At 37.8% G+C, this 27,115-nt stretch overlaps 1 protein-coding gene across 50 annotated transcripts in view; it reads right to left on the bottom strand.

The window, feature by feature from the left end:
- Positions 1-27,115, bottom strand: part of LMO7 (LIM domain 7) — a 229,217-nt gene that overhangs the window by 127,132 nt on the left and 74,970 nt on the right. For 44 of the 50 annotated variants that reach the window (XM_063714955.1, XM_063714961.1, XM_063714960.1 and 41 more), the window contains one exon: positions 11,416-11,486. The exons of 3 other annotated variants lie outside the window; for them this stretch is intronic. In XM_063714955.1, the coding sequence (XP_063571025.1) occupies positions 11,416-11,486 (71 nt within the window). The remainder of the gene's footprint in view (positions 1-11,415; positions 11,487-27,115) is intronic. 3 more of the 50 variants (XM_063714982.1, XM_063714981.1, XM_063714983.1) reach the window with 1 other exon arrangement.

Here is a 27,115-nt window from a genome sequence, read left to right as displayed (position 1 = left end):
CATCGCTCTAGCCCTAGGTGGAATTCTCTCTCTCTTCCCCCAAGAGGCTCTTTCCTTAGGCCAGAGCCTAAACCTGGTTATGTGCTTGGTTAGTACATCAGAGGCTTGCTCTTTTGGTATGATTAAAACCAGAAGGAAACACCTAGTAATCTGACACCTCCCAAGTCAGAGCATTCACAGGTTAAGTCCTGCAGTTTCTCTCCTTCTCCTTCAGCTCATCCCTTGCTGGGATCTGAATGTTGGAATTCCTCCCAAAACGCATACTTTGAAATCCTAACCCTGAAAGTAACAGTACTAGGAGGTGGAGCCCCTGGAAGGTGATTAGGTCATGAGAGTAGAACCCTCATGAATGGGATTAGGTCCCTCATAAAAGAGGCTCCTGAAAGCTGCCTTGCCCCTTCCCCCACAAGAGGTTACAGTGAGAAGTCTGTCTATGAAGGAAGCAGGTCCTCACTATATGCCAAATATGCCAGTGCCTTGATCTTGGACTTCCCAGCCTCCAGAACTGTGATAAATCAATTTCTATTGTTTATAAACTACCTAATTTATGGTATCTTGACATAGCAGCAGCCCAAACAGACTAAGACATCTGTCAAGTTGCCTCCTTCCTTTTCTTCTCACTCCCCTCCCTCACTCTCAAATTGTCCACTCCCTTCAAAGGAGTTGCACAATGACAGATACTAGAGAGCTGGCTCTGTTCAAAAGCCTTGTCAGTGAATATAACCCACTCTAAATATAACTCAATTCAGAAAACTGTACATAAAGTTCAATATAATGTCTGGCTCAGTTATAAAAGCTTTAGTGAGAACTAGAATTTGAGGCTTTATTTCTAATAGTGTCCAAAAACTAGTTCTAAATGCCAAATCTCATTTTTCCCTTTATCAGAAAGCTTTTCAGCTGAGGTACAAAATTTATGGACACCTTTTGAGCTCCTATTTCCAAAGATTTTCACAATGAACAAGGAAGATGACATTGAACAACATATCAATACACTGAATGAACTTTTTAACCTGTGAATTATTTTATTAGTCATTCACACATACATATTTCTAATATCTTTCTGTCACATACATTTTCTAAATATATATCCTCACATTATCAAACTTCTATTAGTAACTAAAGTTTTAAAGATATAATCTTTAATTATATCTCTATTTCATAATTATATATTCTAATTATATAAAGAAATATATCACTTTCTTTAATTTTGTTCACAAATTAAAGAGCAATGATGATTTTGGGGTTTTTTTAATCTTTTATTTTTTTATTTCAGTAGATTTCTGGGGAACAGGTGGTGTTTGGTTACATGAATGAGTTCTTTAGTAGTGATTTCTAAGATTTTGGTGCACTCATCACTTGAGGCGTATCCACTGTATGCAATATGTAGTCTTTTATCCCTCACCACTCCCCACTCCTTCCCCCGAGTCCCCAAAGTCCAATGTATCATTCTTATGCCTTTGCATCCTCATAGCTTAGCTCCCACTTTTGAGTGAGAACATACAATATTTGGTTTTTCATTCCTGAGTTACTTCACTTAGAATAATGATCTCCCATTCCGTCCAGGTTGCTGCAAATGCCATTTCGTTCCTTTTTATGGCTGAGTAGTATTCCATGGTATATGTATACATACACCACATTTTCTTTATCCACTCATTGATTGATGGGCATTTGGGCTGGTTCCATATTTTTGCAAGTGCAAATTGTGCTGCTACAAACATGGGTGTGCAAGTATCTTTTTCATATAATGACTTATTTTCCTCTGGTAGATACCTAGTAATGGCAGATCTTTAAGGAATCTCCACACTGATTTCCATAGTGGCTGTACTAGTTTACATTCCCACCAGCAGTGTAAAACTCTTCCCTTTTCACTGCATCCACACCAACAACTATCTTTTTTTTTATTTTTTGATTATGGTCACTCTTGCAGGAGTGAGGTGGTACTACATTGCGGTTTTGATTTGCATTTCCCTGATTATTAGTGATGTTGTACATTTTTCCATATGCTTTTTGGCCATTTGTATATCTTCTTTTGAGAATTGTCTATTTATGTCCTTAGCCCACTTTTGATGGGATTGTTTTTTTCTTGCTGATTTGAGTTCCCTGTAGATTACAGACATCAGTCCTTTGTCAGATGTATAGATTGCGAAGATTTTCTCCCACTCTGTGGGTTGTCTGTTTACTCTGCTGATTATTTCTTTTGCTGTGCAGAAGTTTTTTAATTTAATTAAGTCCCATCTATTTATCTTTGTTGGATTTGCCTTTGGGTTCTTGGTCTTGAAGTCTTTGCCTAAGCCAATGTCTAGAAGGGCTTTTTCAATATTATCTTCCAGAATCTTTATGGTCTCAGGTCTCAGATTTAAGTCTTTGATCCATCTTTAGTTGATTTTTGTATAAGGTGAGAGATGAGGATCCAGTTTCATTCTTCTACATGTGGCTTGCCAATTATCCCAACACCATTTGTTGAATAGGGTGTCCTTTCCCCACTTTATGTTTTTGTTTGCTTTGTGGAAGAGCAGTTGGCTGTAAATACTTGGCTTTATTTCTGGGTTCTTTATTCTGTTCTATTGGTCTATGTGCCTATTTTAAACAATGATTTTTGTTTTATCCACTATATGGCATTAATGCATTTGCTTACTTTTCCTCTAATACAAATTCTGCTCATTAAGCATTTTAATGTGTATTAAATATGGCAATGTGCTGGGATCAGCAGCAGAGCAATCAGACAGTCCAGCTACCAGAGGCACAGACAACCCTCTCCCTTTCCAAACAGCATCGCCTAGCACTTAGCAAAAAAAAAAAAAAAAACCTGGAATTTCATAGGTGCTTTACAAATATTTATTAAAATCCACTGCCCAGTTTTTAATGCAGAAACATTTCTGTGAAATATGAAACAAATTCTTCAAACTCTCTATCTTCTTTATAAAGAAATTTTTAAACATTTTACCTCTGCTTTCAAATGCTAGAAATTGTTTATTGCTCTTACCAACAACACTCCTCCCTAGTATTTTTTTGTTGCCAGAAAAGTCAAACCTTGATATTCTCTACTTATTGTCAACGTTGATCAAAAGAGTAAACTATCAGATACATTAACTTGGACTGGTTATCTTAATTAAGTATATGCCTTACTAAAATTTTAAATTAATAACTTTTATTTAAATTCATAAGCTGCAATATTTTAAGTAATCATATGCCCATGAGTAAAATAACCAGTATACATAATTTAAAAGTCTAAAAGCATTCAATATAAATATTTATGTTCACTTTAATATTTTCAAAGATTGCTAGCAAAATTGGTGTTAAGTTTAATTTCTAGAATTTCTATGGTAGTAATTTTGAATACTGCTGAATTACCTACAACACACAGTAAAAGTTAACAGTAAATGCTAAGATGGGAAAGTATGTGCAACAGCAATGTCAGTACCAATGTAATTTATAGTCATCACTTTCTTATGATGGAACTTTATTTGATAGCCTCACTGTTCTGCTTGAAGCATCCTGAAGTAAGTCTAGCAAAGCTTGAGTAGTCTCAGGGCAGATACCTCTTATTCTGAGACCCTCAATAATTATAGCACTAATGGGTTTCACTGAGTAGTAGAAAATTTCCCAAAGTCACATCAAAGGCAAAGGGCATTTAGACACAGACCTTACACCCTTCACAACAATGAACTCAAAGTGGATCACAGACCTAAATATAAAACCAAAAACTATTAAAACTCCTAGAAGAAAACATAGGGGGAAGTCTAGAGACTTTAGGTTTGACAATGACTTTTTAGATAAGACACAAAAAGCACAATTCATAACAGAAATAATTGACACGCTGGACTTCATTAAAATTAAAAATATCTGCTTTGTGAAAGACACCGTCTAGGGAATAAAAAGACAAGCCACAGACTGAGAGAAAATATCTGTAAAAGACATATCTCAAAAGGGACTCTTATCTAAAATATACAAGGAACTCTTAAAAAGTCAACAATAAGAAAATCTGATTAAAAAATGGGCCAAAGACCTTAACAGACACCTCACTAAGGAAGACACGCAGATGACAAATAAGCATATGAAAAGATGCTCCACATCATATGTTATCAGGGACATGTAAATTAAAACAATAAGATACCACTACACATTTATTAGAATGGTCAAAATTCAGAACATGGACAACACCAAATGCTGACAAGGACGTGGAACAACCAAAACTCTCATTCTCTGCTGGTAGAAATGCAAAATGGTACAGATATTTTGAAAGAGTTTGGCAGTTTCTTACAAAACTAAATATACTCTTACCATATGATCCAGCAATCATGTTCCTTGGTATTTACCAAAAGGAGCTAAAAATTTACATTTACACAAAAAATTGCACACAGATTGTATTAGTCCGTTTTCACACTGCTATTAAGAACTACCTGAGACTAGGTAATTTATGAAGAAAAGAGGTTTAATTAACTCAAAATTCCACAGGCTTAACAGGAGGCATGACTGGGAGGCCTCAGGAAATGTACAATCATGATGGAAGGCGAAGGGGAAGCAAGCGGGTCCTACCGTGGCAGAAAAGGACAGACAGCAAGTGAAGGGGGAAGTGCCACACACTTTTAAAACATCAGGTCTCGTGAGAACTCACTCACCATCACGAGAACAGCATGGGGGAAACCCGCCCCCATGATCTAATCACCTCCCCCCAGGTCCCTCCCCCAACACTGGGAATTACAATTTGACATGCGATTTGGATGGGACACAGGGCCAAACCATATCATGGATGTTTATAGCAGTTTTATTCATAATTGCCAAAACTGGGAAGTAACCAAGATGGCCTTCATTTTGATGAATGAATAAACAAACTGTGGAACCTCCAGAGAGCGGCATGTTATTCAGCACTAAAAAGACAGGAGCTGGCTGGGTGCAGTGGCTCACGCCTATAATCCCAGCACTTTTGGAGGCCGAGGCGGGCAGATCACTTGAGGTCAGGAGTTCGAGACCAGCCTGGCCAACATGGTGAAACCCTGTCTCTACTAAAAATACAAAAATTAGCCAGGCGTGGTGGTGCGTGCCTGTAGTCCCAGCTACTCGGGAGGCTGAGGCAGGAGAATCGCTTGAACCCAGGAGGCGGAGGTTGCAGTAAGCCGAGATCGTGCCATTGCACTCCAGCCTGGGGGACAAGAGCAAGACTCCATCTCAAAAAAAAAAAGAGAGAGACATGAGCTATCAAACCATAAAAAGACATGGAAGTAAGTGCATATTACTCAGTGAAAGAAGCCAATCTGAAAAGGCTACACACTGCATGAGTCCAACTATGTGACATTCCGGAAAAGGCAAAATAGTAAAGACAGTAAAGATCGGTGGTTTCCAGGGATTAGAGGTAAGGGAGGGATGAATAGGAGGAGCGCAGAGGATTTCTACAGCAGTGAAACAATTCTGGATGATACTATAATGATGGGTACATGTCATCACACATTTATCCAAAACCATACAACGTACAACACCAAGAATGAACCCTAATGTAAACAATGGACTCTGGGTGATGATGATGTGTCAATGTAGGTCCATCATTTGTAACCATTGTACCCCTCTGGTGGGGGACGTTGATAATGGGGGAGGCTGTGCATGTGTAGGGGCATGGAGAATATGGGATCTTTCTGTACCTTCCCCTCAGTTTTTCTGTGAACCCAAAACTGTTCTTTTAAAAAGTCTTCAAAACAAAAACAACAGAAAGCAAAAGGAATCTAACGGAGGGACCTGGCTTCCTGTACTATTTAACTATGAAGTAATGTTACTAAATTCATCTCAATCCCTCAGGTAAGTGAGAGTGATATATCAGTCTCTCTCCAGGATTTCAACCCTCAACTTTGAGGGCACAATATTAAAAAACTTCTGCAAAACTTGAAATGAGTCTTTAGAGTGTCTCTACCGTAACTGAAGTGAATTTTTAAGTTCATGTTTGCCAAGCTGACTTTCAACTTGATATACTCTTTCTTTGAAACAAAAAATCTTGTTTTTGCTAGACATACATATTACATCACAGGTGAAATGAACCATGATGCTTAAAAAGGCATGCAAATGCCAACCATAAAATACTGCCATTAAGTGAAAACAGATTAAAATTTTTACATTCATTTTTATGAACTTGAACCCTTGCACCATTGTTTGCCTATTGCTGGGCTATCACATAACATGGAAACTTCAAAGCTTATATTACTTGAAAGTGAAGAAAAACAGTTTTCACTAAATTTCCAAAGGCTATAAAAACAGATCAGGATTAATGGTGTTGGCATGCTGGAGCACTGTATGTAAGCAACTGTCCTCCTCAGGAAATTCAAAACCAGAAACACCTCTAAGAAAAAAAGCCTTTCCCACTACATGAAAGCCTCTGGGCTTCCCATGGAGCACTGCATGGAAGCCCGAGGGGGCCTACCCATGTCACTGGCACTCCATGTGTGGGTGGAGAGCTCCAACTCCAACAAAAAAGATAGAGCTCTCTTGGCAGGAATGACAAGTGACAAAGTTCTCTATCTTACCCCGTGCCTTAAAATGATCATCTGAGTGTCCCACAGTAAACAGTAGTATTTGTAAAAATAAAAAAACATATATTTTTCTACTGAATATGTATATATATATCTTTAATAAATTATTACAGTATTTTTAGGCAGATACTGTTGTAGTCACATGGCTGATACAAATAGGAACACCAATAGGGGTTAATATCTTGCTCCTGTCTTTCCAAGCTACAAGAAAGGAAAAAGTAGACCTGGTGACAGTGAGAGAAGAGTTGTGTTTTTTTGTTTGTGGTTTTTTTTTTTTTTTTTTTTTTGAGATGGAGTCTTGCTCTGTTGCCCAGGCTGGAGTGCAGTGGTACCATCTCCACTCATTGCAAGCTCCGCCTCCCAGGTTCACGCCATTCTCCTGCCTCAGCCTCCTGAGTAGCTGGGACTACAGGCGCCCGCCACTACGCCCGGCTAATTTTTTGTATTTTTAGTAGAGACAGGGTTTCGCCATGTTAGCCAGGATGGTCTTAATCTCCTGACCTCATGATCCGCCCGCCTCAGCCTCCCAAAGTGCAGGGATTACAGGCGTGAGCCACCGCACCCGGCCGAGAAGGGTGTTCTTACTGTGAGTCATGTGTTCAAAAAGGCATAAACTTCTGATGCATGGCTGACTGTGGCAGAGACTTGGGATCATTCCAGGGATGGGAGGTACAGACTGACTAACCAGTGACACACCCAATCAGACTAACGTCAAGCAAATCTTCTTCCTTCATCAGAGAAAAAAAAAAAAAAGAGTGTTTTCATTTGAATATTTCCAAGATTGTCATCATAAGATGAGTAACTGGGAAATTACAGATATCATTAGCTGTTTATGTCTCAATCAAATATGTTTGGAAAAGAGGAATAATTCTGCTAGAACCCAGAGCAATACAAGATAACGGACATTGATGAAGTGATACATCTTTTATATTTTTAAAATATATATAATAAGGCAGTCCACATGAACACTAAGAAATGCTGAAGAAAGAAGACAGATTAATGAATACTATTAATAAAATTCATAGCACATTATAATAAGGAACTAAAATCACCTTATAAAAACTTGTCAATCCTTTTATTAATTAGAAAAGCAAAAATATCAGACAGTGTTCCCATCTCACTGTTTAGTAAAACCAAGAGAGACTACAATCATAGACTTTCATCAAGGGAGTATTCCTTGATGAAATCCCAACTCACTAGATGCCACAGTCAAACTAAACAACACTAAAATGACTAACATGAAGATACTAACTTCAAAAGTCAATCAGATTAAAAGGCAATGAACACATATAACTATCCTCATTACTCAAATGTATATCTTGTCTGAAACGTCAATGCATGGTTTATCCCCACTTTAGACTATCTGAAATGTCAGTACACTTCCAATTGGGTGAAAGCTATAATAAGCCATTCGAACTTTTGAATTTGATATTTCAGAACACCAGTTCAAAAGGAAAGAGTACTACCAATGGATTTTTTTTAAATTGCTGAAATTACTGGATGAAATATTAAGAAAACTCTTTAATGGTGGTAATGAATGAGAATGCCTAGAGGTTTCTAATAGGCAACAATCAGAACCTGTATTTCACAAGAAATATGATTCTGGCAGTGAGCCAGATAGAAGTCAGCCTTTTCCTGTACGAAAATGAATTCAGGTTTTAAAAATATCCTAATCATATTTTAGCTCAAACTTGGGATCTCTAGTGGGTAAAATATCCTCAAAGACAGATAGCTTACTATATTTACCATTAATTAAAAAGTCAGGGCTTGTAAGACCAGATCTCCGAACAGCTGACTTTGTTTTCCTCTCAGGCATTATATATAACACAGGTGGATGTGGCCACAAAGAGCAGTGCCTGCTTAATCATTTCAGAGTGTAACCAGCCAGGCTTTCCTCAGTTACAGGTTTCATACTAAATATAGTTATCTGGACTTTTTATTCATTAACACCACAGCTTTTAGATGAATGTGTCGTCATTAACCAGTGACTATAAACAATGTGATTCACAATTTAGAGAAAGATTTTTTAATAAAAATATTATGCAGGACTTTGGTGTCCCACAGTAAATTACAATTGCTGATTACCATGGCTTCAGATTTACTTAAGCTACTTTTGGGAAACATTAATTTAAAGAATACTGGATACTAACAGACTGATTAGACTTATGTGGCAATGCACAAAATCCAAATCAGAAAAATTCCAATTAGAAAACAATATTAGAATGAGCATTGGAAGTCTAAGAATTAAAGTGACTTTTTAAAAGACCAATATCTCTAAACATTCATCCAAATGTTTGCTGTTGCCATTAAGGTAGAAATTACATATTTATTCTAACCTGTACTGCTTGTGCTCACAGTAGTTTTTCATCAACTCTGAATATCCTCCCTGGTCACACTATGCTGATCTTTTCAGGTTGGGTATAGCTTTTGGAAATCACTTCTAATCATTCAGAGCCCAGGCTGGTACATAAGTTGCATTTTAAATCAAAACCTGGTTGTCATTCTCAAACATGTTTAATGATCTATTTATGGGGTCAATGCCCCAAAAGTGGGACCCCTAAAATATTATGGGCAATAGTTCATTACTGGAAATATACAACCTACAAAGTTACTTCTTTGAAAGATCATATATTTGAGATATATGCTTTTGTAAATCTAAAAAGAAACTCCATGCTTCATAGGCACACTTCCTTGTGGGCACAAACCTACCCAATTCCTATTCAGACTTGTGGGGTATATGGTTGATGGCTTTTTTTTACTGCAAACATTTAAATAATAGCTAAAGTAGTTAGCAGGTCACACGCCTCTTTCTAATAGGCAATGTTTCCCCTCCATCTTCTAAACATTACTAGAGTACATTTAAATCATATTGTCTTCAAATTAAGATAAAGTAACTTCCCATTAGTGACCAGTTGGGCTGTGTGGTCTACTTAAATTAGTTTAAACACTATTTGACTGCTGGTACCCAGGCAAACAGGGTCTGGAGTAGACCTCTAGCAAACTCCAACAGACCTGCAGCTGAGGGTCCTGTCTGTTAGAAGGAAAACTAACAAACAGAAAGGACATCCACACCAAAAACCCATCTGTACATCGCCATCATCAAAGACCAAAAGTAGATAAAACCACAAAGATGGGGAAAAAACAGAGCAGTAAAACTGGAAACTCTAAAAAGCAGAGCGCCTCTCCTCCTCCAAAGGAACGCAGCTCCTCACCAGCAACGGAACAAAGCTGGACGGAGAATGACTGACGAGTTGAGAGAAGAAGGCTTCAGACGATCAAACTACTCCGAGCTACAGGAGGAAATTCAAGCCAAAGGCAAAGAAGTTGAAAATTTTGAAAAAAATTTAGACGAATGTATAACTAGAATAACCAATACAGAGAAGTGCTTAAAGGAGCTGATGGAGCTGAAAGCCAAGGCTCCAGAACTACGTGAAGAATGCAGAAGCCTCAGGAGCCAATGTGACTCATTGTCAAACTAATTGAAACACTATTCACATTCCAATGAATGTGACATTGGAAGACGACAAGAAACACACTTTGAACTTTATTCCTGGCCCTTATTCACATGTCTGTCCTATACATGTCACCTATACATTAGGTGAAACCACATGAAATTGACACTTCTTTAGGTCACAAATGGTTAAATATCAGCAACTTCATATGGAACAAAATTAATAATATCATCTTAAGACAAAGAAGTTTGAACACCTGCCAACAGAGCTGACAAGATAGACTGTTATTTACATGCCCATCATCTAGCAGCAACTTGTATATATACAAAGTTTGATCATTTATAAAAACCTTAAAATATATATTGTTGAACTCAGCAACTCTGTGCATTAGGCACATCAGATACCTTGATCTCTACTTTACCAATGAGAAAATAAGGTTCAAATGTTAAATCACTTGGTCAAATGTTCAAAGATGTGAAGTCACTTATTCAGAGGTCCAAAAGTAATGGAGCAAGAAATCTAACCTAGGCCCTTTGACTGCAGACCTTTTGCTGCAAACAACTCCTTCAAAAGGATAATCAAAATCTCTAAGTACTAGTGCATACACTCTCACTGCTTACATGTGGACAGATAGCATAAATACCTGTGTGATAAGTGTTTAGATTGAAGTAATTAAGTGCTTTCAAAAATGTGGGTGAGTACTCAAGTACATTCTTAGAATTTATTTGCTCGCTTCTGCAACCTCTACCTTCACCCAGGATTTCATCCTTACGCCTCACAGGCCTGCCTCTCCCTTATTCCCGAAGGTCATATACTTGGCTAATTGTACTATGCATCCACTGGGGAACAAAATATTACACTACACATACAATGTAGGCCTTATGCTATTAATCATGGTACTAGCCTATTTTACTTCTTTGTAAGCAAAGTCTGGGGTGTGGTTCTCAATGGTATCTGTTAATTGAATGAATGGTCCATAACTCAAATTGATTTTGGTAATGTGATGACTCCACTTAAAGCTTAAAGAAAAAATCTACCACTCCAATCATCATGATTTATTGATGAAGCAAAGATTATGTGTATTAACTTCCAAACCAGCAATTCTACCCATTAGAATATTCAGACTAAGAGATCGATGCTAACATGTCTTAAGGCTTCCTTCTCAATCACCCACCCCCTACTGGCCCACCATGCAACAGAATCTTTCTTGTTTACTAATTAAAAATAATATATATTTTACCAGTGCTATCTTTAGATACAGAGACTGATAACCCCTTCTTCCTACTGTCTCGTACTGTGAGGTATCAATTTGCAGGGATCAAATCTCACCTGTGACCAAGAACACATATCTGTAACTACGGTGGCCATGGGAGGAGCCAAACACCTCATCACTCACACACACACACACATCTTTGCTTTTGAATTATTTTTTAAATACTTTAAATACTTACTCACACAGCAGAACACCGTTTTCCAGAGAGGCTCGAAAATCTTTTGTTTCAAAATTCTTCTCTGTTACTGCCTGAAAGACAGGTTTGGTTGTTAATTTTCTCTTAAGCAGGGATAGCACACAAGTCAAATTCAGTATTAGATTAATTAACATGCATTTAATGTTATACTTGAAGGATTTGCCTATATAGATTGTTATATCCTATAATCTGTTCCTTATAGGAATGTGTACTGTCTGTTTTATATTACAAAGAGATAGTTTAACCATTTTAGTATGACAAATATATGCAGGAAAAAATTTTGATGAGTGTTTTTGGTAATATAATCATTTTATTGGATGATACACAAAAGTTAAGAGCTAAACTAAATTTTCAACATATTTTATATATTTTTTAAAAACCTATGGGTGATCTACTTTACTAAGAATGAATAAAAACAGTGTAAGATAGAAACTCAAAATACCAATGACACTGAATACACATATCATTAATTTCAATTCCATCTTTATATTCCTCAAATTTCATTACAAAGCTAAACAGCAGAGGGCATGACATTTCTTAAACTTATTTATGAAATCATCCTAATTGATGTAAAGAGCCATTTATTGAAACATCCTAGGGAGAAGACTATTAAATCCTGGCACAGAGAGACAAAAGAAAGAGAGGTGAGATGGTGAATATTTTAAATAGACAATTCCCAACTTAAGGAATTACAGAGGAACAGGCACCTGCAGTTACCACCACCAATAATGTTGGTGAAACCTCTAGAGAAATATATAGATTATCTCTCTGAAGGGGGAGGTGGTTGGGATAGAAAAGGGGATTCCACAGGGAAAATAGTAGCAGAGAAAATGAAGGTCACAGTGGGAAAAAAGCTGCCGTAAGAACAACCCCTGGGACTGAGTCCCAGCTCAAGGGGAGGGCAGGGACCAACAGCAGTGACACCAGCTGTCCTGGAGATGCAGCCACCACGTAAGAGCAGGAGTAGTCCCTGCTCCACCTGCCACTTCAGAAAGAAATACATTTCTGATATCCTGAACTGGAAAGTCACCAATCTTAAATCCCAGGTTGGCTCCAGGGCTCAACGAAGGGACCTTTACCACCATCCCCCAGCTGTCCTCACTGCTGCCAGCTTCACAGTCCCCCTAGAATCCCTGTGTGTCTTCATTCTGCATCTCTCCACAGTGCCCAACATCACTGCAGCTAGACATGATATCTGTTAACTGACAAAATAATGGTTGTGTTTCTCAGAGGTTGGTCTATACATTTGGACAGGAGCCTGGGCCAGGAGGCAACATGCTCCAACTCAGGAAGAGGTAGATCCTTCCTATACTTGGCATTAATCTACAGAAGGGCTGCACTGCTGCTTTACTTAAACAAAGGCTGAGTGTCTGTTACAGGCATTACCTGAATGCTGGGTAGGAATTTACCAAAAAAAAAAAAAATGTTTTGAAGGCAGGCAGCTCTTCCCTCAGGGAGTCCACAGCCTCAAAAGAAAAATGTAGGGGGTGGAGCCAAGTTGATCAAATAGGAACAGCTCCAGTCTACAGCTCCCAGTGTGAGCGACGCAGAAGACGGGTGATTTCTGCATTTCCGACTGAGGTACTGGCTTCATCTCACTGGAGAGTGTCAGAAAGTGGGTGCAGGACAGTGGGTGCAGCGCACCAAGCATGAGCCGAAGCAGGGCGAGGCATTGTCTCACCCAGGAAGCACAAGGGGTCAGGGAATTCCCTTTCCTAGTCAAAGACAGGGGTGACAGACGGCATTGAATCTCTGAATAGACCAATAACAGGCTCTGAAATTGAGGCAATAATTAATAGCTTACCAACCAAAAAAAGTCCAGGACCAGACAGATTCACAGCCAAATTCTACCAGAGGTACAAAGAGGAACTGGTACCATTCCTTCTGAAACTATTCCAATCAATAGAAAAAGAGGGCATCCTCCCTAACTCATTTTATGAGGCCAGCATCATCCTGATACCAAAGCCTGGCAGAGACACAACAAAAAAAGAGAATTTTAGGCCAATATCCCTGATGAACATCAATGCAAAAATCCTCAATAAAATACTGGCAAACCGAATCCAGCAGCATATCAAGAAGCTTATCCACCATGATCAAGTGGGCTTCACCCCTGGGATGCAAGGCTGGTTCAACATATGCAAATCAATAAACGCAATACAGCATATAAACAGAACCAATGACAAAAACCATATGATTATCTCAATAGATGCAGAAAAGGCCTTTGACAAAATTCAACAATCTTCATGCTAAAAACTCTCAATAAATTAGGTATTGATGGGACGTATCTCAAAATAATAAGAGCTATTTATGACAAACTCACAGCCAATATCATACTGAATGGGCAAAAACTGGAAGCATTCCCTTTGAAAACTGGCACAAGACAGGGATGCCCTCTCTCACCACTCCTATTCAACATAGTTTTGGAAGTTCTGGCCAGGGCAATTAGGCAGGAGAAGGAAATAAAGGGCATTCAATTAGGAAAAGAGGAAGTCAAATTGTCCCTGTTTGCAGATGACATAATTGCATATCTAGAAAACCCCATTGTCTCAGCCCAAAATCTCCTTAAGCTGATAGGCAACTTCAGCAAAGTCTCAGGATACAAAATCAATGTGCAAAAATCACAAGCATTCTTATACACCGATAACAGACAGAGAGCCAAATCATGAGTGAACTGCCATTCACAATTGCTTCAAAGAGAATAAAATACCTAGGAATCCAACTTACAAGGGAGGTGAAGGACCTCTTCAAGGAGAACTACAAACCACTGCTCAAGGAAATAAAAGAGGATACAAACAAATGGAAGAATATTCCATGCTCATGGATAGGAAGAATCAATATCGTGAAAATGGCCATACTGCCCAAGGTAATTTATAGATTCAATGCCATCCCCATGGAGCTACCAATGACTTTCTTCACAGAATTGGAAAAAACTACTTTAAAGTTCATATGGAACCAAAAAAGAGCCTGCATCGCCAAGTCAATCCTAAGCCAACAGAACAAAGCTGGAGGCATCATGCTACCTGACCTCAAACTATACTACAAGGCTACAGTAACTAAAACAGCATGGTACTGGTACCAAAACAGACATACAGACCAATGGAACAGAACAGAGCCCTCAGAAATAACGCTGTATATCTACAACCATCTGATCTTTGACAAACCTGACAAAAACAAGAAATGAAGAAAGGATTCCCCATTTAATAAACGGTGCTGGGAAAACTGGCTAGCCATATGTAGAAAGCTGAAACTGGATCCCTTCCTTACACCTTATACAAAAATTAATTCAAGATGGATTAAAGACTTACATGTTAGACCTAAAACCATAAAAACCCTAGAAGAAAACCTAGGCAATACCATTCAGGACATAGGCATGGGCAAGGACTTCATGACTAAAACACCAAAAGCAATGGCAACAAAAGCCAAAATTGACAAATGGGATCTAATTAAACTAAAGAGCTTCTGCACAGCAAAAGAAACTACCATCAGAGTGAACAGGCAACCTACAGAATGGGAGAAAATTTTTGCAATCTCCTCATCTGACAAAGGGCTAATATCCAGAATCTACAATGAACTCAAACAAATCTACAAGAAAAAAACAAACAGCCCCATCAAAAAGTGGGCAAAGGATATGAACAGACACTTCTCAAAAGAAGACATTTATGCACCCAATAGACACATGAAAAAATGCTCATCATCACTGGCCATCAGAGAAATGCAAATCAAAACCACAATGAGATACCATCTCACACCAGTTAGAATGATGATCATTAAAAAGTCAGGAAACAACAGGTGCTGGAGAGGATGTGGAGAAATAGGAACACTTTTACACTGTTGGTGGGACTGTAAACTAGTTCAACCATTGTGGAAGTCAGTGTGGCAATTCCTCAGGGATCTTGAAGTAGAAATACCATTTGACCCAGCAACCCCATTACTGGGTATCTACTCAAAGGATTATAAATCATGCTGCGATAAAGACACATGCACACATATGTTTATTGTGGCACTATTCACAATAGCAAAGACTTGGAATCAACCCAAATGTCCAACAATGATAGACTGGATTAAGAAAATGTGGCACACATACACCATGGAATACTATGCAGCTATAAAAAGTGATGAGTTCATATCCTTTGTAGGGACATGGATGAAGCTGGAAACCATCATTCTCAGCAAACTATCTTAAGGACAAAAAACCAAACACCGCATGTTCTCACTCATAGGTGGGAACTGAACAATGAGAACACATGGACACAGGAAGGGGAACATCACACACCGGGGCCTGTTGTGGGGTGGGGGGAGGGGGGAGGGATAGCGTTAGGAGATATACCTAATGTTAAATGACGAGTTGATGGGTGCAGCACACCAACATGGCACATGTATACATATGTAACTAACCTGCATGTTGTGCACATGTACCCTAAAACTTAAAGTATAATAAATTAATAAATAAAAAAGAAAAATGTAATGTTGAAAACACAGTTAAACATACCCAAAGAGAATGGCATATTCTTCTGAAAATAACTGAGAGGACCCTGGATTATCCCACCAACCTGTGCAACACAAACTCTTTTGAATTTTCCCCAAATTGTTCCAAAACAAACTCAAGGGGAATGCAGATCTCAACTACAGAAAACGTTGTAACATGTCCTTCATCTGGTTACTCCTATGCAAAGACAAAAAGCATGAAATAGGCCCAGAAATATCCAATGCAGATGCTAAAGCCCATTCTCTCTAGTCATAGCAAAGCCCCTCAGAGCCACTGACACTTACAATCTGGCAATTCCATTCCCAAATCAATATAGATTCAAAGCAGTGATTTAGAAGAAAGAAAGGCTGTGTCCTGCAGACACCGGATAGCAGTGAAGAATGACAGTCAACAGCAATGAAAGGGTCAATCAAGAGGGCAGCGTGTAGCAAGTGGCAAAATGGAAAGAAAAAGAACTGAAGTCTGACCAAAGCAAGTTCAAATTCCACATTCACTACCTAATAACTGTGTGATCTTAAGCAAGTTACATAACCTCTCTGCACCCCAGTGTGCTCATCTGAAGCAGGGAAAATATCACCTGCTTATTAGTTTGTAGTGGCTGAAATGTGCAATCAAGTTCTTGAGGGTGGTTAAACAGTACATGCCAAACCTCCTTACATGCATCAACCCTGAAGTTACCACTCTGACAATACTCCAATAATTAATTCTCAGAAACACACCTCTGCATCATATAGACATGGCTGAGTTAGTTATATTTAGAATATCCTTTAATAAAGTGGGAAAAATGGAATATTCAAAGCTATTCAGAAAACCCAACTATCCATAATGGTTCATCTCCCCCAAAAAGATGATAGAAAGGCAAGATCATGTGTAGTAGACTTCAGACCCCCTCATATATCCAAATATTGATGTACTCTTGTACTTATGTACTTTCCAAAATCTAAATAATGATGATAAAAGACCAAATTCCACTTGTACAGTATTCGTTTAAAAAAAAAGACAATATAAAAACTAAACAAAGATTTTAAATAATGGCTTATATTTTGAGGACATGGCAATCTGGCATGTCCTGTACACCACTGAAGGTAATATAAAATGATACCACAATTCTGGAAGGTAATTTGTGATATGTATCAGAAGTCTTAAATATGCATATTCTCCTAGGTGCAGGATCTAGGAATTTATACTAGGACAACAGGACAGGCACACAGAACAGAATTGTTTCACAGCGTTCTGTAGAATAAATAGCAACAATTACAAATACCCTGAGTGCCCAGCAATAAGAAATTGATTATATTATGATATAGCCATAAAACAGAAAATGACATGAAATTGAAATTCATGTCATAGAAGTGGATTTATTACTTGTAAAGAATACTTATTATTTAAAAAGGAATTTATGAAAAATTGGGAAAATTTATGAAAAATTGGGAGTATAATCCCAATTTCTATAACTCTATAAGAATGTATCATAAGTAAACATGGAATAAATATACTAACAGTAATTATTTCTAAGTTGTAGAATTACACTTATTTTTAACATTATCTTTTGTTTATATTCTTTAAAGACTACAGGTGTTTATATATAAATTTATAAATAAATTTATTAATATAAAAGAACAACATTCAAAAGAAGTCAAAACCAATCAGATTTAGGTCAATTTACTAAATCTCCCGTACCTAAAGGAACAAAGAATAGAAGAGGCTGACATCAGTTTTTGTCCTAGGTAATTTTTCTCATTATCTATGCAATCCACACACACAATCTTAAATTTAATAATCCTTATTATCTCCATTTCACCAGTATGAAATTCAAGGCTCAGAACGTTTAACTTTCTAGAAAGTTACAAAACCACCCACATGAAACAGACACCAAAAACCAACAGCATTTTATAAGTACTCAGTAAAAGAGTAACTCAACTACATTAGGCTCTAAAGTATTTTTAGGCTAAAAAAATTAAATTATCTTCAATCTATTTAGATATTTTTAAATTAGGGTATTTTACCATATAATACAGCTTCAAAAATAATCCTCCTCTGTTAAGGGTATAGAAATAAAAACGTTCAATTAATCTTTTCATCCAATTTTCCTGGATAAAAAGATGTGTTAACACATAATGACTGTGTGTGTGTATGGGTGTAGGTGTGAGAGACAGAGGAAGAGAATAAAAATATAATACTCTAAACTTCAGTATAAGATAAGTTCTCTTTAAATGTTTTAACAGTTCTGTGGGCATTTTCACAAACATTATAAAACATTTGTACTGCACATACTAGCTACTCCAACCTCAGTAACTCGAAAAATCTGATTTTTTAATTAGCAACTCTTATACCATATAATTGTAAACTCACCTAACACTCCCCCTAAAATAAAACAAAAATTTTTTATGAGTTTAAAACGAAAAAAAGAAAGCACAATTTTATAGCAGGACTATTAGGTCTACAGAGGCTGCCTCAGCTACTTACCTTAAGGTCACAACATGATGTCAACGGTGGCCTGTTGAGGCCAAGTAGGGGCGCTGGGACTAGCACGCCTGGGTTTAAAGCCCTGCTCTGCCACTTTCTACCTGCAGTTCTGAACAAGCTACGTAACATCTTAGTTATCCCATTTGTGAAATGGAGATTAAATGTACCCATCTCACAGGGTTATGGTGAGAATTAAATGAGATAATACGCATGAAACAGTTAGCACTTGCCTGACCCAAGAGAAGCACTCACAAATGCTAGCTGTTATTATTACCTGTTACTATCCATCTGTAGACTGAAAGTAAGAAGCTGCATCTTAGCAGACAAATGTCTATTTTGCCAGATGCAACATCCTTTATTTAAAGGAAGAAATTGAGTTATCAAATTATTTTCTGTCTTCTGACAACATTGCAAAAGTTATAAATCTACAAACCATCTCAAAACATAGTGAAAGTAGGTTGTTTAAAAATAAGAATAAATCACACTTAAAATGTGAACTCATCTTATGTTGAGAATTCAGTATTCTGAAAGAAATTACAGTATTTTAAAAGAACTGTTTAGTAGTTCTAATCTAACAATTACTCATTCAGTTTTTCTATAATTTTGAACCTTACTCATTAGCAAGTTATTCAAGGTGTGACACATTTCACGTAATGCTGTTGTGATTCATAGGCACCACATAAATAGAGACCATGTGTTTCCCACTTAAGTTATCAAAAGTCAACACAAACAGGAGTGATGACTATGTAGTCAAACAGCCACACCCTGCCTTCCATACAATTTTTTCTTCTCTTTCTTGTTTGCCCCTTTCCGTATTTTCCTAAGGCGGTTAAATAAAATCATCCCCACCTAAAATAATCTGAGGAGATACACATTAGGAGAGAATACCTGAGGTTTAATCCTGGACCTATCTCACACAACACACTTTTAAATCACCACTCAGTCCCTTAATTTTAAAAGGGAAATTAATATTTGCCCTATCTACTTCATAGTACACAAGTGACTTTTCTAGGCATTTCGACTCCTCTGGGAAAAAAGGCTACATGTCCCAGTATATGCTCGTGCTTCCAGCCATCCTGTGGCAAAGAAGCTAGGAAGCGACTGCGCCAAGTGTGAGGCTCTTGGGGCTTCCTCTGAGATTGTAATTAGCCTACCCGAGCATATGAAGGGCGGAGCAGCCTCCCGAGGGCATATTCCGCACAAACACCTCTGCCAAACCTGTCTTACCACCTGTGGCCTCCGAAGAAGGCCTTGATAGGAAGTTATTAAAAAGCAGGTTCTGTGGAAGAAAATATCTATCAGATAAATATTAAGGCAATAATTGCCAAGTATATAAATTTCAAAAAACACCATTTCTTTTGCTATGAGGTGTATTCATTTCATAAGCAAATGGGAATTATCTTCACATCCTTTACTGTTTTGTTTATGGTTTTATTTTAATCCTCTTGCTGGATAAGATTTCTTGCCAATGTAAACAAGTTTCCCCGAAGCTCTATCGCTCAGTTCCAGTTCTGATCGCATAATCCACATGACTTAAATCCCAAACATTCTGGGAGCTTCTTGAAGACCACTTCATACCAGACTGGTTATCAGCAAAATGCCCTCTAATGCGAGTCAGCAGGCACTTCTCTCGTTTAACTTTTTCAATTTCTTTTAAGCAGCCATTTAAAAGGCGCCTAGAATCCCAAAAGCACTCTCCACCATATTTGTGTGCAAACCCCTGTGCAAAAAGAAAAACATTGTTTGAGCTTGTATTCAAAGCTGGGGAGAGGGGTTTGCTGACAAAAATTAGGCTGTGAGCTTCAACTGGGCTCACAGTTGATTTCAAATTAAGTTACTTACTAATTGACAGATCAGCTACTAGGTCGTGATACTTAAGATACCATCATCACACCAATCATTTCAACATTAGTAATGAGAAACAAAAAAATCCCAACAAACATTGACATTAGAAACCACTGTGGTACAGACGAACCACATCATGAAACAATTCCCAAGAGCCATGTTTGCCATTATTTTTCATTCAAGGAGATAACTAAGTGTTCATGTATCATGACCTTATAATGAGATAGTACAAGTCATCGTTCCACAGGGAGAAGCCCCAGGCTGGTATACAGGAGGAGCTGGATGCCTTCTCTAAAGCTGTCAATCAATTAAAAACACCCTTCTTTACTCCATTCATTAAACTTCATTGTTGAAACAACCATTATATGATCTCCATGACTCCACAAAACACATCAAATTTTTATAATAAATTCCATAAGATGTCCACATCATTATTTATGATGCAACAGCTTTGACAGACCTCATTGGTTACAAATACCAAAAACTTACAAATGCAAGGATTATGGCTTACCATAAACACATTAGGTAAAAACAAAACATAATTTAAATGGAATAAATATCTTCTACCTCTTTCCTGTCCCTGAATAGAATGACTGAAAAAGTCATTCATGATGTCAGAGAAGCCAGTTCTTCACAAAAGGATGGGTTTTGCCCTTTCTAAACTGTTCTCACAGTGCACACACACACATGCATGTGTGCACACGCACACACACACACACACAAAGAACCTGAAGTCAGAGAAGCTGAGATGGGAGTACCAGACTCCTTGGGTAATGAAGACTGTCTCCTAACTTCTCAAGGCCTCAGCTATAAAACAGGAACCCGAACTATGTTGGCCAACACTCACTTACACTGTCTGCTTTGGGTCTGAATCCTTGTAGCAACCCTATGTGGTAGCACCTCTTACCCCTGGTTTACACATGAGGAAATTGACCTACAACAAGGTTACTGGACTTGAGACCTAGACCAGTAGGTAGTTCCCTATATATCAGCGCATTGAGCATCAAATGAGAGTGTCTGTGAAAGCACTCAGGGAACTCTAAACTGTAATTAGCAACCTACCTCCTATTCCCCCAGGCATTCCAGTCTACACTGCATACTCCCAAGAGCAGGAGGCTCTTACCCAACTTCTCACTGGCTGAAATACAGTTTACACACCCTCATCACTTTTAAATCAAATTATTCTTCCTATAAATAGTTGCTATTTACTAATTTATAGGAATAAAAAACAAACAAACAAAAAGACCAAACAGATGATTAAATTTCAGGTGTGTGTTGGGGGGGATGAGAGAGTTGGTTGTGTTTTGGAGGAACAACCTTCCCCAGTTCTTGACATCACCTTATTAAAGTAGCCTTCTACTGCACAGGAGCGAACCCATCCTAGTTTTGTTAGTAGCTCAAGAATAAAAACATACAAGAGTACATGAAAGTATATCACTCTAGTGATACTTTTTGAAAGACTATATAGTTGGATGAAACCTTCAAAGTTGAAAGCTTGTCACCACTATTAATTTGCTACATGAAAATTTTTCCAGGTTAAAGAATATGTTAGAGTTTAACTTTCCATTTAAATAATCTGTCTTAATTTTAACTAAGATACAAAGAAAGCATTCATTTATTCATTCATTCAAAAATTATTTAATGACAACCTGCTATACACATACCTGACATGGTGCATAGCACTAGGAATATAAAAAGTAAAATGAAGCAATTCTTAAAAATTCCTCTTTAAAATTCTAACCCTGTTTCGAAATTGTAGTCAAAATGGCATATGTGGTTAACCCACTGAATTACACCATGTTCTTGGTAAACTTATATTGTATATTCAGCAAATAACATTCCTTTAAGGGATAATTCTCAAGTCACTCATCTCTATTAAGATTTGGCATTGTACTACATAATATTTTGGAGTATACTAGGACTATTTTTGCCAATACTAATATCATTTGATAGCAAAACCAAAGCCAACTCGCAGTCTTCCAAGACAGTGGTAATCAGAACTGCGCAGAGCCCTGAATTCTAGATGGAACCCAAAAGTCTCATAGTGGTCAAAAGTCTAAACATTTCTCCTACCCCTCTGCTCCCTACCCCAACTTTCATCTCAGAGTGGCTGGGGTCAGTTACACTTCCCACTTCACCTTCTCTTGGGGCAGGCCAACAAGTCTTCACAGAGCCAGAAGGAAGGAGCAGGGAAACAGCCAGCAAAATGCAATGCTCCGGGTTGTGTGCCCAGATAATTAAAAGATAACTGTCTTTATAAACACTCATAATTCTCACTCAATCATCATTAAACCAGATGTCAGCTACACTCACATTTTGAGGGGAAAAAAAAGAATAAGTTTAAACATTTCTAGTCCACAAGAAGAAGCCCACTTCTCTAGACCATAGCCAAATTTTAGCTTACAGTCTCAAGTTATTTTTACTAAACCACAATTATTAACAAGCCAAAAATGAAATACAACTGGAAGAAAAACTAAATAAAACAGGGAAGAAAGGAAGGAAGATTGGTTCCAGGACTGGCAATTTATGTACAAGGTTTCATCAATCCATCAAAATCCAAGACAACCTGAGTCCTATTAGGGGCCAGGTAAGTTCACCGAAAACATCACATACAAAATATGTGCTAGTTTTACAGCCTATGCTTCATTATGTTAACAATCACAAAAATCACTTCTAATGAGGACGTTGCATTTTGTCTATAAACACAGGTTTATACTCCAAATTATGTTGTTGCAGACAATAAGGAAAATATCCTAAGGGAAAAAAGTCTAGCCTTAAAATTATTTTTTTCTAGATTAAGGAGTTTTTAAATAACTACCACACAAGGCACAAGTAGATGTGAACAATCATTATCAGGATATTTTAAGTATAGTTCAAATGCTTAATATAATCATGGGTTCTCAAGAGCAAAAAGATGGCGTCATTTTTTGCAGAAATGTTTCACACACACATTAGCAAGTCTCAACAATTACCTACTTACCTGCCTGTGAATTACTAGGAGAGGCATCGCCGTGGGAACACATTCATTTTGGGAAAATGGTACATCTCTATCACATGTAAGAGTCACTACTTATTTCACATAAACTTCAAACTGACAGTTACGCCCTTGGTACCTATGATATATTTTACTATCCAGTTTAAGTTTGGTATTATTAAGTAATGCGGCCGAGACGCCCAGTTACACAGGAATTCCTGCAATAATTCTTGATGGATTCCCACTGCAAGCCAACAACAACGTAGTCCATCTGTCAACCTTCCAGAAGCAAAAAGGTCACTACAATCTATTCCTAGTGCATACCCCAGTGAGATGAAAGCATACTTCCACACAAAAACTTGTATATGAATGTTCATAACAGCCAAAAAGTGGAAACTACCCAAATGTCCATGAACTGATGAATGAATAAATAGAACATGGTGTAACTACACAATGGAATATGATTCAGCAATCACTGGAATGAAGTACAGTGGTCTGCTTCCATGGTTCTACTTTCTGTAGTTGCGGTTACCCACAGTCAACCACAGTCCAGAAATATTAAATGGAAGATTTCAGAAATAAACAATTCTGAAGTTTAAAATTGCGCATTGTTTTGCATAGTGTGATGAAATCTCAAGCCATTCTGCTGTGTTCCCCTCTGTGAACTGTCCCTTTGTCCAGCATATTCACACTGCATGTGCTCCCCGCCCATGAGTCTCTTAGCAGTCTTCTTGGTTTGCAGATCGGCTGTTGACCACAGTGTTTGTGTTCAAGTCACCCATGGTTGACCTAATAATGGTGCCAAAGCACAAAGAGTAGTGATGCTGGCAATTCTGAAATGCCAAAGAAAAGCTATCAAGTACTCCCTTTAAGTGAAAAGGTGAAAGTTCTTGACTTAATAAGGAAAATAATCATATGCTGAGGTTGCTAAGATCTACAGTGTTGCGGGAAGTCAGGGAACCTGAACAGAGGGACCAGCTGAAGCCACAGCAGAAGAACATAAATTGTGAAGATTTCATGGACATTTATCACTTCTCCAATCAATACTCTTATAATTTCCTATGCCTGTCTTTACTTTAATCTCTTAATCCCATCATCTTCGTAAGCTGAGGATGTATGTCGCCTCAGGACCCTGTGATGATTTCATTATCTGTATAAATTGTAAAACGTGTGTTTGAACAATATGAAATCTGGGCATCCTAAAAGAACAGGATAACAGGGATGTTCAGGGAACAAGGGAGATAACCATAAGGCCTGACTGCCTGCGGGGCCAGGCAGAACAGAGTCATATTTCTCTTCTTGCAAAAGCAAATGGGAGAAATATCACTGAATTCTCTTTTTCAGCAAGGAACAGCCCTGGGAAAAGAATGCATTCCCAGGGGGAGGCCTCTAAAATGGCCGCTCTGGGAGTGTCTGTCTTACACAGTTGAAGATAAGGGATAAAATATGCCCTGGTCTCCTGCAGCGCCCCCAGGCTTGCTAGGATTAGGAAATTCCAGCCTGGCGAATTCTAGTCAGATCAGTTCTCTGCTCTTGAACCCTGTTTCCTGTTAAGATGTTTATCAATGACAATGGGTGCACAGTGGGACATGAAACCTCATCAGCAATTCTAATTTCACCCTGGCCTTGTGATCTTGCTCTGCCCCCATTTGCCTTGTGATATTTTATTGCCTTTTGAAGCATGTGATCTCTGTGACCCATACCCTATTCGTACACTCCCTCCCCTTTTGAAACCCCTAATAAAAACGTGTTGGGTTTGCAGCTTGGGGACATCACGGAACCTGCCAACATGTGATGTCACCCCCAGAGACCCAGCTGTAAAATTTCTTATTTCTCATACTGGCTGACACTTAGGGAAAATAGAAAAGAACCCACATTGAAATATTGGGGGCTGGTTCCCTTGACACTGCAGTAAAAAAAAAAAAAAAAAAAATCTTCTATCTTGGAAATTGTAAAGAAAGAGAAAGAAATTCATGCTAGTTTTGGTTGTCACACCTCAAACTGCAAAACTTATGACCACAGTGCATGACAGGTGCTAAGATGGAAAAGACATTAAATCTGTGAGTGGAAGACAGGAACAGAAATATGTTCCGATCGACAGCAGTCAAGTTTGGTACTTTCCTCAGTTTCAGGCACCTACTGGGGGAGTCTTAGAACACATTCCTTGATTCAGGAAGCGTACTTCCTGATAAGGGAACACTACTGTACTAATACATGCCATCACATAAATAAATCTTGAAAACATTAGGCTTAAGGTAAAAAAAGACCAAATATGGTATTATTCTATTTACGTGAAATGTCCAGAATAAGGTAATCCTAGAAACAAAAAGCAGATTAATGGTTGTCAGGGGCTAGGGGAAAGAGAGAATGGAGAGTGACTGCTAATGGATACATGTTTTCTTTTAGGGTGGTGAAAATGTTTTGAAATTAGATGTGGTAATGGCTCGGCAAATCTGTGAATATATTAAAAGCCACTGAATTATATACTTTAAAAGAGTGAATTGTATAATATGTGAATTATATCTCAATAAATGTTTTTTAAAAAAATTCATTGAACTGTACACTGAGACATTTGTGCATTTTGTTCAAACTCAATAAAGATAACTTTTTAAAAGATAGTTACAAAGACCTTTTGCACCATCTCATGCCCCATACACAAAAGAAGTTCAACAAAAGTTAAGCTATTTAAATGATTCCTGTACTCTAAAGGCCTACCCCTCCCCGAAAAAAAAAAAAAGAATACTTAAATATATTTTGGCCAGATGAAATGTCTCATGTTTGTAATTCCAGCACTTTGGGAGGCCAAGTAGAAGGATCACTTGAAGCCAGGAGTTCCAGACCAGCCTGAGAAACATAGTGAGAAGCCATCTCTACAAAAAATTAAAAAATTAACCAGGTAAGGGGGCACATGTCTGTAGTCCCAACTACTCAGGAGGATTCCTTGAACCCAGGAGGTTCAAGGCTGCAGTGAGCTATGATCCTGCCACTGCACTCTAGCCTAAGCAACACAGCTAGACCCTATCTCTTAAAAAGATATATGCATATTACATATATATGTATTTATATATTTTTTTCACAAGAATACGTCTTAATTTGCAAAGTGGAATTTCTACCCCAGCTACCTTATATCCAGAAATTCTGATATTTCCTCTTTCATATATTTGCATCTATCTTGTTTTTAAGTGTGTCATCTTTGCATTATATCTAAATAATTCCACAGTACAAGGTTTTCTCAGGTACATTTATTGTCTTTTTCCACAATTCGCTTTAATTGTATGGTCTCAAAGCTGAAAACACACGAAAGATATAACAAAGAGGGCCACAACAAATGGGTTTGTAGAATTCTCCAACTCCCTGTTGAGAGTTAATTACATTCCCAATGACAGAATTGTGGAGAAATCAGCTTTCCTCCAACAACTTGCAGAAACAGTTTTTCCTAGATTCTTTCTAGGGCCTTAAGAGATCTCAACATAGCTTCCAGCTTATTTATCTCAAAAGTAGATACACTGACAGCTCTACAATGCATCTAATTATTAGTTTCCCATTGATCAAGTAGTAATTTTATTTCCACTTATTGGAATCATTTGATTAAAGGTTATAAAAGTTGAAGCATGAAGAATAATATTTTAAAATACTTTCTGGTATATTGAGAAATATATAAGATCAATACACATGTTTCCTTTCAAGATAACAAAGAAAAGGAAGACACTGCCTGATATGGTTTGGCTGTGTCCCCACCCAAATCTCATTGTGAATTGTAGCTCCCATAATTCCCACTTGTTGTGGGAGGGACCCAGTGGGAGATAATTGAATCATGGGGGCGGTTTCCCCTACACTGTTCTCGTGATAGTGAATAAATCTCATGAGATCTGATGGTTTTTTACGGGGTTTCCTCTTTTGTTTGGCTCTCA

Source organism: Pongo abelii, chromosome 14 (genome assembly GCF_028885655.2).
Source record: "Pongo abelii isolate AG06213 chromosome 14, NHGRI_mPonAbe1-v2.0_pri, whole genome shotgun sequence".
NCBI classification, from domain to species: domain Eukaryota; kingdom Metazoa; phylum Chordata; class Mammalia; order Primates; family Hominidae; genus Pongo; species Pongo abelii.
The sequence above is the reverse complement of the archived record's forward strand: the minus strand, read 5'-3'. Positions and strand labels throughout refer to the sequence as shown.